General features: G+C 35.6%; 1 protein-coding gene across 2 annotated transcripts in view; it reads left to right on the top strand.

Annotated features, from left to right (window-relative positions):
- MMP16 (matrix metallopeptidase 16) overlaps window positions 1-14,651 on the top strand; it is a 397,127-nt gene extending 382,476 nt beyond the window's left edge. For both annotated transcript variants that reach the window (XM_086335241.1, XM_086335242.1), the window contains exons 9-10: window positions 6,762-6,877; window positions 13,113-14,651. In XM_086335241.1, the coding sequence (XP_086191367.1) occupies window positions 6,762-6,877; window positions 13,113-13,447 (451 nt within the window). In that variant the 3' untranslated portion in view covers window positions 13,448-14,651. The remainder of the gene's footprint in view (window positions 1-6,761; window positions 6,878-13,112) is intronic.
- Window positions 14,652-16,979: the final 2,328 nt, after the last annotated feature.

The raw sequence follows: 16,979 nt of genomic DNA, 5'->3' as shown, positions 1-16,979 counted from the left end.
GAAAGTACATGTTCCGATGTGTATTCAAAATCATCACTGTGACTTCTGTATGACTCGTGGGTTTCAAATGTGGGCACGAGGGAGTTACTTAGTAGGCTGTTGAGGTAGTACAGGTTGACACAAGAGTGACAGTGTAGATGGAGCCAAGAGTACAGTGTATGTTTTTATGTACTCATAGCAGGCTGGTCTTAAGGCTTGGATTTTAGAGGTGAGAAGCACAAATAAATAACATCTAGATTTGTCACCGTAATTGAATAGATTGTGCCATTTCTGAAGATAGAACATATAAGAGAAGGGATATTGGGGAAAGGGGATCTAGAGTTTGAAATGCTCACTTTTGGTAAGTAGATACCTGTTTACTCACAATTGGAGAAATCAAGGAGGTAGTTGGATGCCTGAGTTCTCAAGGAAAGGTGGGTTGGAGGCCCAGATATGAGAGTAATTGACATATAAATTGCATTGCATGTGGGGGCCCACATGAAATCTCCTAAGTGCAGAAGTGTAGGTGAAATGATGGTTCTTTAAACAGATCTATAAATTCAGATTAAAATGTCCACGTTCACTGTTTCACATACAGCGTGGAGCTCAGTCCTTCAGACTCCTACTTGCCCTTTTCTTAATATACTATAAGTTGATACTTGGATACATTTTGATCTTCATAACATTTAGCTCTAAAATGCTGTCATCCTAAATCATCTCTTAGCATCTTCTCACAAATATATCCAAGACGCCATTGCTATACTTCATTCTAGGGTGAACCATTGAGGATTTTAAGACATTTTCAAAGAAGACAAAATTTAGATCTATTTTGGTTTGTTTTATTATTATTACCACCAATAGCCAAAAAAAAAAAAATCTATTTCTTGTAGCTTAAGTTATGTGTTTATGAAGTATTTCCTTTTTGTGTTTTTAAAATTATCCAGCAGAGTACAAATTGCTATTTTTGATTATTTTCCATTTTTAATAATGCTTCTGAAGAAAGAAATTTTGTATGATTATTTGGGTGTGAAAAAAAGTGGCCCTCGGTTTTGTGATAACAGAGGGAAAGACGTCCTGGCTCTGAAGTAAAAAGAAAAAAAATTAGACAAAGTGAATGAAGAAATGACCAGGTCATGTGAAATCAAACTTTTTGTTCAGTTTGAGTTCAGTATCCAGAAACATTAAAGTATATCATTTCAGAATGTTCTATACTATTTATTTGTTCACACAGAAGGAATTTAAGAGATTACTGTATTTTATTACATGGACAACTGTTTTCTCTTATGATTATGACTGATACTCAGTCTGAAAATGATGAGTAAATCCCATTTCTATTCATGATTTATTTTAGAAGATCAATTTACAATGTGTTTCTCAAAGAATTAGCAATTTAAAGTCATAATTCTACTGCAAAGATTGTAGATATGTTAGAAGAAAAAGCTATACCATTTATTTACAATAGCTTTCCCAAACTTTTCCATTATAATGTCTAAATTTTAAACCCCTCCAATTTATTTACATCATGTTCCATCTGAATACATTAATAGTCTTCTGAATGAACCTGTAAGTTTATTTTTCAGGAGAAAAAAATCAGCAGATTGAACTTTTTTGTTCATGTTAAAATATGTTACATATGTTGGAAATTAAAATGTGAACTTCAGAAGCCTCAGCTTTTTTATAAAGTAGCTGAATGTAATATCTTTATATAATCATATAATGGACTGAGTAATATTATGGTTGAATATAGTTAGATGATTTTAATCACATTTAAGTTTACTGAGTATGTATCAAAGCTGACACAGCAGATAACCTGAGGATCCAAGCTACCTATGAGTTTTTAAAAAACTGTGAAATGAAATTATAGTTTTGCATTATCAGCTAGCAAAAAGAGGGGAAAATCGCTTTTATCCTAACAAATTCATACCAAGATTATGTTCCTCTGAAGGAGTACAAAGAAATCCACGTTCCATTAATATTTTCTTGAACTGTGATCTCTGTAAAGTTTATGTTGCATATCAGTGCTCAAAAATGGTAGGTAAATATGTCTATGAGTGAATAGAGTGAGGGATGAAGGAAAATTATATGGACACAATGAGCATTATGAATTTCAGTGAGGGCCCCAGGAGGGTAAGACGGCATGGGGATTAATATAAGAACGCTGTCAAGGGAGACACTAGCAGTAGTGGGGTAGAAAATTGTACTAAACTATGAGTCAAAAAGCATTTGAGTTTCACTCTGTGACATTCAAGAAAAGCAAATATGGGCGAAACACCCCAAGACACATATTAATCAAATTAACAAAGATCAAACACAAAGAACAAATATTAAAAGCAGCAAGGGAAAAACAACAAATAACACACAAGGGAATTCCCATAAGGATAACAGCTGATCTTTCAATAGAAACTCTTCAAGCCAGGAGGGAATGGCAGGACATACTTAAAGTGATGAAAGAAAATAACCTACAGCCCAGATTATTGTACCCAGCAAGGATCTCATTCAAGTATGAAGGAGAAATCAAAAGCTTCTCAGACAAGCAAAAGCTGAGAGAATTCTGCACCACCAAACCAGCTCTCCAACAAATACTAAAGGATATTCTCTAGACAGGAAACACAAAAATGGTGTATAAATTCAAACCCCTAACAATAAAGTAAATGGCAACGGGATCATACTTATCAATAATTACCTTAAACGTAAATGGGTTGAATGCCCCAACCAAAAGACAAAGACTGGCTGAATGGATACAAAAACAAGACCCCTACATATGTTGTCTACAGGAGACCCACCTCAAAACAGGGGACACATACAGACTGAAAGTGAAGGGCTGGAAAAAGATTTTCCATGCAAATAGGGACCAAAAGAAAGCAGGAGTAGCAATACTCATATCAGATAAAATAGACTTTAAAACAAAGGCTGTGAAAAGAGACAAAGAAGGTCACTATATAATGATCAAAGGATCAATCCAAGAAGAAGATATAACAATTATAAATATATATGCACCCAACACGGGAGCACCGCAGTATGTAAGACAAATGCTAACAAGTATGAAAGGAGAAATTAACAATAACACAATAATAGTGGGAGACTTTAATACCCCACTCACACCTATGGATAGATCAACTAAACAAAATTAACAAGGAAACACAAACTTTAAACAGTACAATAGACCAGTTAGACCTAATTGATATCTATAGGACATTTCATCCCAAAACAATGAATTTCACCTTTTTCTCAAGCGCACATGGAACCTTCTCCAGGATAGATCACATCCTGGGCCATAAAGCTAGCCTTGGTAAATTCAAAAAAATAGAAATCATGCCAAGCATCTTTTCTGACCACAATGCAGTAAGATTAGATCTCAATTACAGGAGAAAAACTATTAAAAATTCCAACATATGGAGGCTGAACAACACGCTGCTGAATAACCAACAAATCACAGAAGAAATCAAAAAAGAAATCAAAATTTGCATAGAAATGAATGAAAATGAAAACACAACAACCCAAAACCTGTGGGACACAGTAAAAGCAGTCCTAAGGGGAAAGTTCATAGCAATATAGGCACACCTCAAGAAACAAGAAAAAAGTCAAATAAATAACCTAACAAAAAAAAAAAAAGAAAAGCAAATATGATTAAGACATTACCTTTGAATAATATGATGCCCAATGCTTTGTTATTGACTAAATTGAGTGACCATATATACTAAATCTATGGTTAGGACATCAGCATAAGCACATTTTAATCTGTAATATAAAATATTGGTGAGGGGTTTTGGTGAAATAAGATTAAAATTATGTATATCTACAAAATGCTTCATGAACAGGTCCTGTAACATGAACATTGTTGTAACTAAACCTTGGAGAATAAACATGGTTTCTGAGTATGCAGGAATCTTCCTTAAATCATGTATGGAATGTGGTCCCATTGTCAACTAGAATGTAAAATTGTTCCTTGGTTAGGCAAATTTTAAAATTTGCTTTAAGTTATGGTTTATGCTAACTAAAAATTTCACTTATTGAAAGTTACATCATTGTTTAATCTATCATTGAGGAAAAAAACTGCCAAGTATACTTTGACATAGCATTGAGATGGAAACATAACACAGATGCAAAATGTGCAAATATATGCACCTTAGAATCTGTGAAATAAGGCATTTGATGATTTCTCTGCAAAAACGTTTCTTTATGGTCAACTCAGGAACTAGTTAGTATATACGACTATTGTAAATATCATTGAAATATTTCCTTGAGAGAAAAGATCTGGAGATTTTGAGTGCAATCTCAACCTCCTTAAACATGCTCTATTCATCATAGTGTGGTCTGTGATGACATATTCAAAAACAACTTAAATCTGGTGTTTCCATGGGAAACAAATGTGAATGAAAGTGCACTTTAGCTTTGGTAGAACTTTGCACTCCCTACTGGTCTTCTTCAATAAGATAGGCTCGGCTACCATGATTTCAGCTCAGTGTTTCTCCCTGAAGCCTTTCCTGATCTCTCTATCAGATCTGCCCTCATCTTCTATGTGATAAGAATCTGTGACAAACACCTGCATCATGTGTTCCCCTTTTTGGATAAAATCTGCCTTGTGAATTACTTATTGGGATATATCCTGAAACAATCTGTTTCTACTTTCTCTGTGAACAGGGAAGGTGGCGGTAGTGCTAATATTCCGCATGTTACTTTTCTAAGGTATCTAGGAATCTGTAGCAAAACATTCTTTACAAGAGCCCACAGGCCAATAGATAAAGGATTCTCCATAGACCTGAAACAGGAGCATGTCCAGAAAAGACTGGATTTTTTTTTTCTTTTTGTGGTTTGAACCAAATATCTAATCTCAATATAAATGCATTTTGTGTTACTCCACAAATCTTTTGGTGTAACGCTACCTTTAGCACATACTAAGACATGTCTAGTGATGGTAGTGGAGGGAGAAAATGTTATCAGACATATTTGGTATGTGTAGAGGAAAGAGTAGACACTTTTGAAATCAAACAGAATTGGTTAGAAATCTACATATCATTCATTGTCCTCCAAGAATTCTCCTCTCAAATGGGGTCAATGACAACTCTTTCATGGGTTTATTGTGATTAAATAATTTAATGCACAGAGCATTATATGCCTGCTCTAAAATAGTCAGTATTACTGTGAACTCCCAATGGTTTCACTCCAGTTTTGTCAATCCTTTTGAATATATGGATACAAAATATTTGACTCTTAGAACAGACATAAAATAAGGAGGAATCCAAAGTAGAGATGTTCAGAGTTTGTTCCTTCAATATCTAGCAGGTCTGTGAAGGTGGCCCAGTGACCACCCTGTGCAGGGATTAGAGTCTGAGAGTTCTGACTCTTGGAAGCTTTGCTTTTATCTGCTTATCTGTCTACACACCAAGGACTCTAGTCGAGACTTGCCCTGAAGTCTATATACATGTACCCATTGCCTCATCAACAACTCTGCTTTGCTAACAGGCATCTGAATTTAGCACACCTAAAACCAAACTCATGATTCCTCAAACCACCCTCACTTACCTTTCCATGCTTCCTATCTCACTGAATGGCAATATTGTTCCTCCGGATGTTCAGGTCCCAGATTCTGGAGTCATGCTCAGCTTTGTTACCTCACATCCTGTATTCATTGCATTCATAAGTACTCGGGGCTTTTCCTTCAAAGCAATCTCCCAACCCCTTGAATTATTATCAGCTCTCCAGCATACTCTGCGGCTCCAGGATTACTGAAATGACGTCACACCTGGTACCCGTGCTGCTGCTTTTCAGTCTGTTTCACTCGCCGCTGCAGTGTGTTCCTTTCAGAAATAAGCCCTATCTTAAAGCTCCTCTGCTGACAGTCTACATTGGCTTCGCATCTCTCTTAGAGGAAAACCACAGGTTTTGCCAGAGCGTAAGGACGACTTAGCAGAGCAGCAGCAGCAAGGGTCTATCTAATCAGAGATGCCTGCTCCCACTCTGAGCTCGTCTCCCCTTTGCTAAGTCAATTCCAGACACTCCAGCCTCACTGGACGCTCAAGCACTCCAGGCTTGTGCCTGCCACGGGAACTTTTGATAACCAGTTACCCTATCTGGAGTGGTGTACTCTCCAAAACTACACGTGTTGCTTCTTACTTCTTTCTGCAGTCCGCTCAAAGTATCAGCTTATCAGAGAGGACCTCTCAATCTAGTGATTTTAAATGGCTGACATATCCCTAGGTAACTTGTTCTGCTTTATGTTCTTAAATAGATCTTCCCAGCTCTTCTGATACTATGCATTTATTGATCAGTTGTATTTTTTTCCTGTAATCCCTACATATCCTAAAACATAAGATAAGAACTGAGGCATGTCTGTTGGGTTAAGTTTGTATCTCTAGCACCTACAGTAATGCTAGAAACATAGTAGGTGTTCAATAAGTATTTGTTAAATAAATGAGTGGGTAAATGAATCAAAATTATGCTTATTTCAAAAGAAGTATTCTGCTGTCTTAGTTTTAAAAATCATGAATATCTCTGATTTCTACACTGGTTGGTGATACCCTTTTGAATTGTAATGATGCTTAGCTAGTGTTTTAAAATTGGTTTTAGCGGACCATAAATATACACTAACATACCCATTTTTAACATATTCAGGAAAGGAAACAATAATTTATGTCCACTGTCTTTGCATGATTTGAATCCATTCTCTAACTCACTAACAGGGATACAAGTAGTATACAGAAGGGATTTAATGGATGTTATTATGTGTATACATAATTGTCTTTCCTGTGCATCTGTTGTTGTTGTTGATTTATCCTTTTTAGGTATTGGAGATATAGTGAAGAAATGAAAACCATGGATCCTGGCTATCCCAAACCAATCACAGTCTGGAAAGGTATCCCTGAATCTCCTCAGGGAGCCTTTGTTCACAAAGAAAATGGTATGCAACACTTGTATTATGTATTTCATGAGTTTGCTGAGTAAATGAATAATTTATCCTACTCATTCACTGTGTTAAAAGATTAGAAAGTGCCCTACTAGGGCTATATCATATTTATATAAACTTTCCTTCATAACTTTGTATTTAATATAATGCTCAAGATGTTCTTCAGCCTCAACCTATTTTAGTTTATTTAAAAAAGTATTTTTAAAAACTGAAGAGTTTGTAATACCATTGAAGTAACCTCACCTATTTTCTGCTAAAATTCATGTAGAGATAATAATAACAGGCATATGTGGGACAGGAAGTGATCACAAGAAATGTTTTAAATGTGGCCGAGTCACAAAGACATCTAGTAATACAGCATGTTGAGGATTATAATTTTTCCTGTGTACCTTTAGATATTTGAGACTCCTATATCTGTTGGTTGAGTTTGAACATTTCTCTCCTCATTCAAAGATTAGTGTGAATGAGCTGTAATAATAATTCAAAATAAAATTATTCATAATATTCCAAGAAAAGGAAAGTGACATGAAACTGAAATATAGAGGGGAAAAAAAAGCATATCTTATCAAATGATTTATAATAGGAACAAGAAAAAAATACATTATGTGGGTACTAAAGAGCATGAAAATTCTATAACATATATGTAACGATAACCAAATAAACATCACTTGCAAAAGCAAAATTAAATGCATCTAGAGGGAGGAGAAACCACAAAAATTTAAGGAAGAATCAAGGGGGTATAAAAAAAAATCAGTGCCATCCACTGAAAACAATGACTGACCATCAACAAATTGCCAGAGTGTAAATAAGCTTCCCACTGAACGCACACTTGAAGGAACTGAGACCCAGGATGATACCAATCAGAAAAGTCCAAGGCAAACTGTGTTTTGATCCTCATTATATGTCATTTATACCACATTCTGTGCAATCATATCCCACAAGTGAAATTCTATAGGCAGAGGCTATCAGAAAGAACCCTGAAGCCTGACTGCAGCACTGACTGGCACTGCGGTGTGTTGAATATTCTATCTATAGATAGAGATAGATATCTCTATCTATCAGAGAATCAAAGGACCAAGTTAAATATAGTCTGTATGTGACAAAAGCAAAAATCACAGGAGAGGACACATTGAGGTGACACATGTTTGTTTAAGATGAGAAGGAAATCATTAAGAAATAAAGGAAGTCACAATGCTACCAAAATGGAGGCTGCAAAATCACATCAATAACATGGCAAAAAAAAAAAATGTTTGACAAACTATGCAAATGCAAAGGACAAAGAAGTGAAAAGATTTGAAAGATGATCACACGGAAGGCAGGAAACTGAGATCATGCCCCCCAAATTATAGCTGTCACCAGGAATCTAGTAGAGAAAGGAGACTTCTTGAGGTTAAAGAGGGTTGTTTCAGACCAGATAAAACTGACTTCAGCTAACATTTACAGAATACCTAGCATTGCTCTAGTCTGCCCTCGATAAAAGTCATCACACACTACACAGAAATACATGCAAAGAAAATTATACCAAGATCTTAGCAGTGGTTAAGTAGAACAAGTTTGACAATAGTTTCTAAGATTTCTTCCCTTTATTAATATTCTAAAATTAATATAACTTTTATAATTAAGATAACTTTAATAATCATTTCAAAAGATTGAAAACGTATGCATAATCTTAACTCCTAGCATATTAACTGTTTTTATTTTCCCTGTCTCTATTCACAAGGCCACTAAAAACTGAGATTTGATACAGGTTTCCTGGAAATAAACCATAATTGTCTAAAAATAACAAATATTCTTGCTGAATCTTGCCCCATGGTTCTTCACATTCTTGTCCATCTGAAAATAATATTTGTTTAAAATAAATGGTTTCTTTACATTCAGAGTTTCATGTTTTCTTTCCACATAGCAAAGAATAACTTTGTAAAATAGTGGCAAAAAACAAAGCATGTTGGAAAAAATCAGTGCTTCCAAATGACAAAAACTACAGATGAAACTTCAACACATCTATGTCTTCTGTACCTTACCGAGTCCAGCCCTTCCTTTAAGATCCTTAAACACTGAGCTCATTTTTGAACTTTTAGGAGTGCTTGTATATTCCTTTTGGTACACTCACCCTTGCACTCAAAATCTCATATTACAGGCATCCATTTATATGCCCATTTGTTATCACCTCTAGAGTAAATTCTTCAAGTGCAGTTGCACAGTAACCATTCAATAAGTGTTGTTGAAATTAACTTGACGCCTTTTAGTACTCTACACATTCATCCCATAAAGTGAAGGAAATCTCCTATTTGTTTGAAACTCTTGTTCTGGAGGGTAGCAATATTAATCAGTCTGGAAGGTCGTAGTCTAGAGAGTTTACCAATAGCAAATTCTCCAATTTCAATTCTCTACTCAGATCTCATGCTTGTGTTTTTAACCTTGAACTCAAATTTTACACAACTTCTTCCCTATGTTTCTTATTGAAGAGAGCAAGCTCAAATTATTGAGTAAGCACATTTATATTTATATTTAGACTCAAAGTAATTCCCTATAAGGGTAACATGTACTTGACTGTCATAAAATCAGAGATGACACAGTAATGAAATGTTTTCTGTAATTCTTCATCCTTCCACCAAGGTAGGAATTTCTTCTAGGAATCATCTCCTCATCATAGTTTTCAAAGGAAAAAAAAATCCCCCAAAGCTTAATCTTGAGCTATAGATTTTTGAAGTATATTTTCATATTAAGGTGGGATATGCTTTCCTATAATACCAATACCTATCGATATTAATTCTGCCACCTTGACCAATGAAATGTGAATATGTGCTGCTGTTTACTGAGTTCCCACCATCTATCAGCTGTGCTACATAAATTTGTTATCTAACTTAATTGTCCAACACAAATACCTCCTTGCCTCATTTATAATTACTTATAAATGAGAAAACCAACATCAGCTAGTTTAAGTACTTACTCATGATCATGAAATTGATAATATATGTCTAAGGGTTGAAACTAGAACATTCTAGCCTCACTGAATTGCTCTAATACACTCTTTCCAAAGAGGAAAAGCTAAATCATCTTCTATGTTTTATCATTAAGGTAATTGACATTCTGCCATGTCAGGCTAAATTTTTCACTTTGTCGTATTTGACATACCTTAGACTTTCTCAGAATGTAGCTTCCTAAGCCATCAGCATCCCAATTTTCACCTGTAACTATTCTTGGTTTAACAATTTTCTTATTTTCCACTTTATTTTTAGCCCATCCCTGAAAATAGCTACAGTAATCCAAAGGATATTTGACTTATGTAAAATATAGTGAAATTATTTCTTGCTTTTGACAGTGTTTTAAGCAGTGGCATGATTTTTTTCATCATATACTAAAATTATAGTGAATAATCACTGCAAGTACCCACCTTCAAATCTCTAATTGCTGTCAAGCCCCACCTCCTAGGTAGTCTATATTTTCTCCTTATAAAATGCAATTTTAAGTTTAATACAAAATTCTACTTTTAACACTGTTTCATTTTGTTTACTGATTACAGCTCCACTTTTAGCCTAGTAAAAGTTTTGACTTGATTCTGTTGGTATATTAATTCTCTAACGCACTCTCACTCTCTGTTAAAATCTGTCAGTGGGATTCAAGCAAACATTTTCACAATATTCAGTTAATTTATTCACATTTATTAAACATTAGTTATCCTCTTACTAATAAATATATGAGTGGAAAACAGAGAGAACACATAGGTACTGCCATGCAGGATCATCGATGAAGTTGTAGCAGGACAGCTATGGTAGACAATCTCTCCTTACGTTTTAGGATTAAGCAATAGAACAGTCACCAGTGAAAACCAATCAAATACAGGAGAAAAAAAGGTCATCAAGTAACTCATTACAACCTCACTGACTTCTTTCTCAGAATTTCTCAAAAATGATAATTCAGGTAAGAATTCATCTCAAATTTCTACTCTTAGTAAGCATAATATCTACAAGATTACAGCATTAAAGTTACTCACAAAAGAAGAAAAAATAAGTACATAAATTTTCTTCAACCCACTGACATTTCTTAAAGGGTTAAAAAAAAACCCAAATCATTGAATGAGATGAATTTTTCAGGATCAAGGTTGGACAGATTTCTGTTATTCTGCTGATGAAACTTCTTGTCTTTAACAAGTGTATTGAGCAAACAACAATTCTACTGTATATGGAGTGTGTTAATAGTGTATAATTTGGCCTGCAGACCAAATGATAAATATGGAAATACAAACTTCTGAATTTTTATATGACACCCAGTGGTTTTCATAGTAATTAGCTTTGACTAAAAATTAAAGATAAGGACACTTTCAGCTGTTGGTTTCCGATCTACAAATGTAAGAAGTTTGTTCACCTGTTTTGAATGTCTGTTTAATTCTAGATCAATGCTATTATTCAACTATGATCATCAAAGCTACTGTTATTTGGCAGGCCCTCAACATTTCTTTATCCAGGTTTCTGAGTAATTACATTGGCTTTCATTAACATGATCAAATACCAGCTCCCTGCAGAAAAATCTGAGTCTACACACACCAGTTTTCACTTGGCAACTTGTTCTGATTACAAAACTGCCCTTCAAATCTAAAAGCAACAACCAAATTTCATGGCATTGAACAAAATGATTTCTAGAGTGAAGTGACCTGAAGTGACGATCAATCCTAGTTGAAATTTTTTGAAGAGATGTCAGAGGTTTTTTTTGTTGTTGTTGTTGTTATTATTTTAGGAGTGAGATCTACCACAGCTTGTAATGTTGAACCATGGAGTATTTGTGAAAAGACAGAAATCTCTAAGAGACCTAGTCTTAGAAAACTCATTAAAATTCAGGCTCTAAAGCTAGACCAAGATTTAAGTCCTTTTTCCAGCAGTATTGGGCATATCATTTTATCTCTGAGCTTCAGTATCTTTGCCTGAAAAATATAGGTAGTTAATTCTACCTGACAGAGTGTTTGTGAGAATTAAAAGATGTCATTTACTAAGCTTTTACACGAAGATTCTTCCATAGTAAGTGCTCATTGATAGAAGAAGAAACTCTCATTAACAATTATTAACTCAGAAAGTAGGCATACTATTCAAAATTAGATAGCTCCCAAAATATAGTTTTTAAGTGATTATAACATTAACACCTTTCTTTTTAGTTTGTTGAATTTTATCTCAAAGCAAGAATTAAAGTGAAGTCACAAAGAAACTTGACATGAAGAAACTATGAAAGAAAAACCTGGACTTGTTTCCGGGAAAAACAACAACAGTTAAGAGAAGAGTCCTAAGAAAAACACATGTATTTGTAGTTTGCAAGTCTGTTATCTGCATCCATCATATTTTGGAACACAAATCATATGTGTTGCTAAGTTATCTGAGCCTTCTACATACCACCACCTCCTCCTCCATGAAATATAGGTTAGCTGGCAGTATTAAAGACAGAATTATAGATTTATTTACACTTCATTAACCCTTTACTCTAAAAGGATTGATAATGGCTTTTGAAGTTCTGTAAAGTATAGCCAGATGATAAAAATTTCACCTAGTCTATAATAAAGTTAAATAACAAGGACAAAAGGAGAGACAAAATGGGCATGATCTAGAGCTGAAAATGAGATTACTGCACAAAATACAATAAATATCTATTTAATTATTAAAATTCCTAGCAGACCAAGGATATCATCTCCAGTTTCATGATTTATGATTTCTTATGACTTCTTTTCCAAATGACAAAACAAACTTGTTTCTTAAGAGGAGTACAACTATTCCCAGTCTTAAAGTGATTAGAAATTTCCCTTGAACTATTTTGCAGAGAAGCCTCCTTTTAATGTATTATGCAGTGTCCTCAATAGCTGCATTAGGGCTAACAGGGCTCCTGTTTATAAGGCTGTCTCAGTATCTTTTAATACAGGTTGGTATGCTCACACTAATGTGTAATTCTGCGCCAGCAGTTCTATAAGCTAGCAGCAGAGTAGATGCGTATAGCATGGGCTTTTAAGACTCTGTGTAAATAGTATTTCTTTCTCCCTGTTGAGCCGTCAGTAGGCATTTGAGGGCCCAGTTTCTGGACCACAACAGCCAGATCCATGTCAACAGACAGCTGAGCTGGGAATAGGGTTTTCTTCCTATAAAAATTGAGTGGCCTTAACATACATCTTTTAAGTAGCCTATTTAATTAAATTTCTATACATCTACTCTTTTACAAATAAGTGATTCCTGTGTGTGTGTTTCCCCCCAACCAGGCTTTACATATTTCTACAAAGGAAAGGAGTACTGGAAATTCAACAACCAGATACTCAAGGTAGAACCTGGATATCCCAGATCCATCCTCAAGGATTTTATGGGCTGTGATGGACCAACAGACAGAGAGAAAGAAGGACACAGCCCACCAGATGACGTAGACATTGTCATCAAACTGGACAACACAGCCAGCACTGTGAAAGCCATAGCTATTGTCATTCCCTGCATCTTGGCCTTATGCCTACTTGTCTTGGTTTACACTGTGTTCCAGTTCAAGAGGAAAGGAACACCCCGCCACATACTGTACTGTAAACGCTCTATGCAAGAGTGGGTGTGATGGAGGGTTTCTTCCTTTCTTTCTTTTCTAGGAGTTTGTGGTAACTTGAGATTCAAGACAAGAGCTGTTATGCGGTTTCCTAGCTAGGAGCAGGCTTGTGGCAGCCTGATTCGGGCTGACCTTTCAAACCCAGAGGGTTGTTGGCCCTGCACATGAGTGGAAATGCACTCATGGGGAAGCTTCCATGATGCACAGTATCTGCTGTTCTTCAGTCCTCTGTCTTTCTTTGTCATTCAGTTCTAGGCCTTTCCTCTGCACGCTCAATGCCCAGTTAATTTTCAGGATTACCTAAAGAGGAAAAAGAAGAAAAGATTCTTCTTAGAGGTTTCTAATATTATGTTTTGTTTTGTTTTCTGACGTCTGAGCCCATTTCTGGGGGGAGAAAAGCAAAATGGAAAACCCACGAATTTTTGCTTCATAGCAAGGAAAAAGAAAAAGCTAAACAAAAAACCCACCATTGAACTTTCAGGAAAGTGTGAAGACCCAAAACAGCTTCGTCTCCAAAGAAGATAGCTCTCTGACTGCTATGGATAGTCTCCCGTGCTTCATTTTTGTCAGGTGGGAGACCTGAAACACACATGCAGGACTCTAGACTGTTGGGACAGCCATTTTCCAACAAACAAGGGGCCAAAATATCTGCAATATAGTAACAGCCTTAATACTACATCCATTTTTCATTTTATACAGCTGTTCTCAGCTATGTCTTCAATGTTTCATCACATTTATATTCACAGCTACATTCAGATGGGACCTTTTGGTTGTTTTGAAGTGTTTCCAAGCCCCTTCCTGCCACCTCACCCCGACACCATTGTGATAATCTCCCCAAGTCGTACTAGGCCATTGCCCCAGGCCTTCCATGGGTCTGTCAGGAATATTCATTATAAGGGGAGCAAGAAGCAGTATGTCTTTAAAGTGGTTTAAAATGCCAGTCATTTTCTAAGGGTATGTGACTCCAGTAATATAGTGGTGTAACCCTTTGAGAACTATCAAAGCAGCTTTCAGAGTCTTAGGACCTGGTAAATTATAGAAGTGGGCAGTGGTAAAAACAGGCATAGGTTCAAGGAGTTCAGGTTTTTAAAACAGATATCCTATAGCCCCATGTAATTTTAAGTGATTTACAGTACTACATAAATGCATTTATAACAAACAGAAATGATGTTACTTGCCAAACATTTTCTGGCAAATAAAAAGGTATTTTATTAAATATCTTGTAAGAGTGAAATTTTATTTGAACAACTGATTATAACAGCCTGTCTTTTTTGTTGTCATTGTCGTTGTCGTTAGACACACTGAATTTCTGTTTTAAAATCCATTGCATGAAAAATCAGCTTTGCCATGGGACATGCCATTAGCATTGCCATCTTACGAATGAATTAAAATGATGACTCTGAGATTGCATGAATATACTCCAGTGTATTAGCTATTGCATGTCAACCATAGTTCTCAAAGGGTTAGTGTGGCTTCTGGCATTTAGCCATCCATTTGATCGCTGACAGAGCCAAGAGACCACCAAAGCATCTCACTGTTGAGTGTAATTTGTCCTATAACAGCAGGATTGTCATTTCCATGTGACCTGCAGAGCAGGTTTGTATCAATATTTTTTTCCTAGAGAAAAGTCAGCAACTGACAGACCTCTTAATTGATTTTTTTAGGAGCTGCTTCTTGCAGTGAAAGGCTTTACAGCCACTGGGCTGTGAACTTATTAGAGATGGTCAGAAGGAATGCACCCCATGAGTCAGACATTGGCTTTGTGTGAAAGCCAGCTTTTGAGGGGATTAGCTTTTGAAACAATGAACAGCTTGCCTTGAACTTGATTACTGATCTGTTGACTGTCAATAACAACAACTTAAACATTATCTTCTGTGAAAATTTTCCTTGAAGAGTCCTGTTCTATGTCTTTGCCCTTTGACCTTTAACTTGCACACTGGCACAAACTGAGGGAAATCTGGTGTTGCTTCTCCATTGGAGTGTTAATTGACCTCTAAAAGCCTAATAAGCATGAGCTGTTTCCTTAGAGAGAAAAGGCCCGTTGATGGTGGATCCACAGATGGACACTTTGCTCTTTACATGCACACTTTAAAAATGCCCTAGAGGTAGAATTGACTTTTAATTTTCCTTTAACGTAATTTCAAGTCTAAATTCATCATTTTAGTATAAATATAAAACTATGGGGTTAAAAAAAAAAAAAAACACCTCAAACTACTTGAATGGCCAGTGTGGCTTTTATATAAAGCAGGAATTTTATACTAGTGAAAATTTCTTACTCATTTACTAATGATACACATTTCCAGATGATTTTAATGAGTGTAGGTATATATTCTTATTTGGAAATGGATAGTTTGGCTGCCTTGAATTTGTATTTATACTCAACATAGCATGACAATTAGAATGCCTTTCAGTTAAACTACATGTTTATAATTCAGTTGGGGAAAATGTTTTGTAATCATGGATGGCATGTTGCAAAGCCTTGCAGACTGTTATTTCTTACAACCTATACGTAAAATGAGACTATGAAAAAAGAATAAAGAAAGAAGAATTGCTGATGGCTTTACGGCAAAACATGATGCAACAGCAGACTGTCTTTTGACAAGATTCTAATGGAGATTATGTATGTGAGGGACAAGGACGCAGGGGAGAGACCCAGCACGAGCCCCGTAGCTTTACTTCAGTGCTTCCATTCCAGACGGTGCTGGTGGCGTAGAGTCAGTCACTGTCCTGAGCTTGGAGGAAGGACCATATACATAAGCTCATTTATATGATATTTGCTTGTGGGAGGGTTTAATATTTTTCAGACCTTGATGCCAAGAAAAAAAAAATAACTGGAAATTGTATTTTGCTAAAGACTGAAATGAGGAACTATGTCATTTGAGGACATATGTAAATCATTGAGGAATTCCATCAACCTGCATTGAAAATTGATTTATTTTTTTTCCTCCAAAATGAGAAAGAAACTAAAGAAGCACTCTTTGGTCTCTTTACTCAGTTGTCACAATATCCTGACTCATCGTAAGACTATAAATATATAAGGGCTAGAAAATAACCATAGCATTAAGAAGAGAAAGGTTCTATCATTATGCTTGCATTCTGGAAACATCATGGAAAAGTGTCGGGTCATATTTTTTTTTAATATGAAATGAGATTTATGTGATAAGAAAAAGCATATATAGCTAATCTCTTTATTAGAACTTTGAATTTTCAGGTTGTGAGATTACAAGAGATAAGAAAACATTAAGTACGGCATAATCACAAACATCGGGATTCTATTTGCTTATTGTACAGCAGGCACTTTGTATGGTTGCTAACTCCTCTTTCACCTGGGGTTTGGGGAATATGTCAATCCTAATGGAACAGCGGAAGGGAGAGTGAGTAATTGGTCTAGCACACTGATTCAAAACCAATGTGAATAATAAGAACAGTTTAGTATCAATAGAGGTATACACCCAGCAAATATTTTCCAACATTCTATCACTGATAATATGGAAATTTCAGACCTAGGGTTTCCTAAGTCGAAATTAAAACACATTCACAATCG

Source organism: Bos grunniens, chromosome 14 (genome assembly GCF_055505025.1).
Source record: "Bos grunniens cultivar Pamir isolate PY7600 chromosome 14, Bosgru_T2T1.0, whole genome shotgun sequence".
In the NCBI taxonomy this organism is placed as follows: Eukaryota; Metazoa; Chordata; class Mammalia; order Artiodactyla; family Bovidae; genus Bos; species Bos grunniens.
Note: the sequence above shows the minus strand (reverse complement) of the source record. Positions and strands in the feature narration are given on the sequence as shown.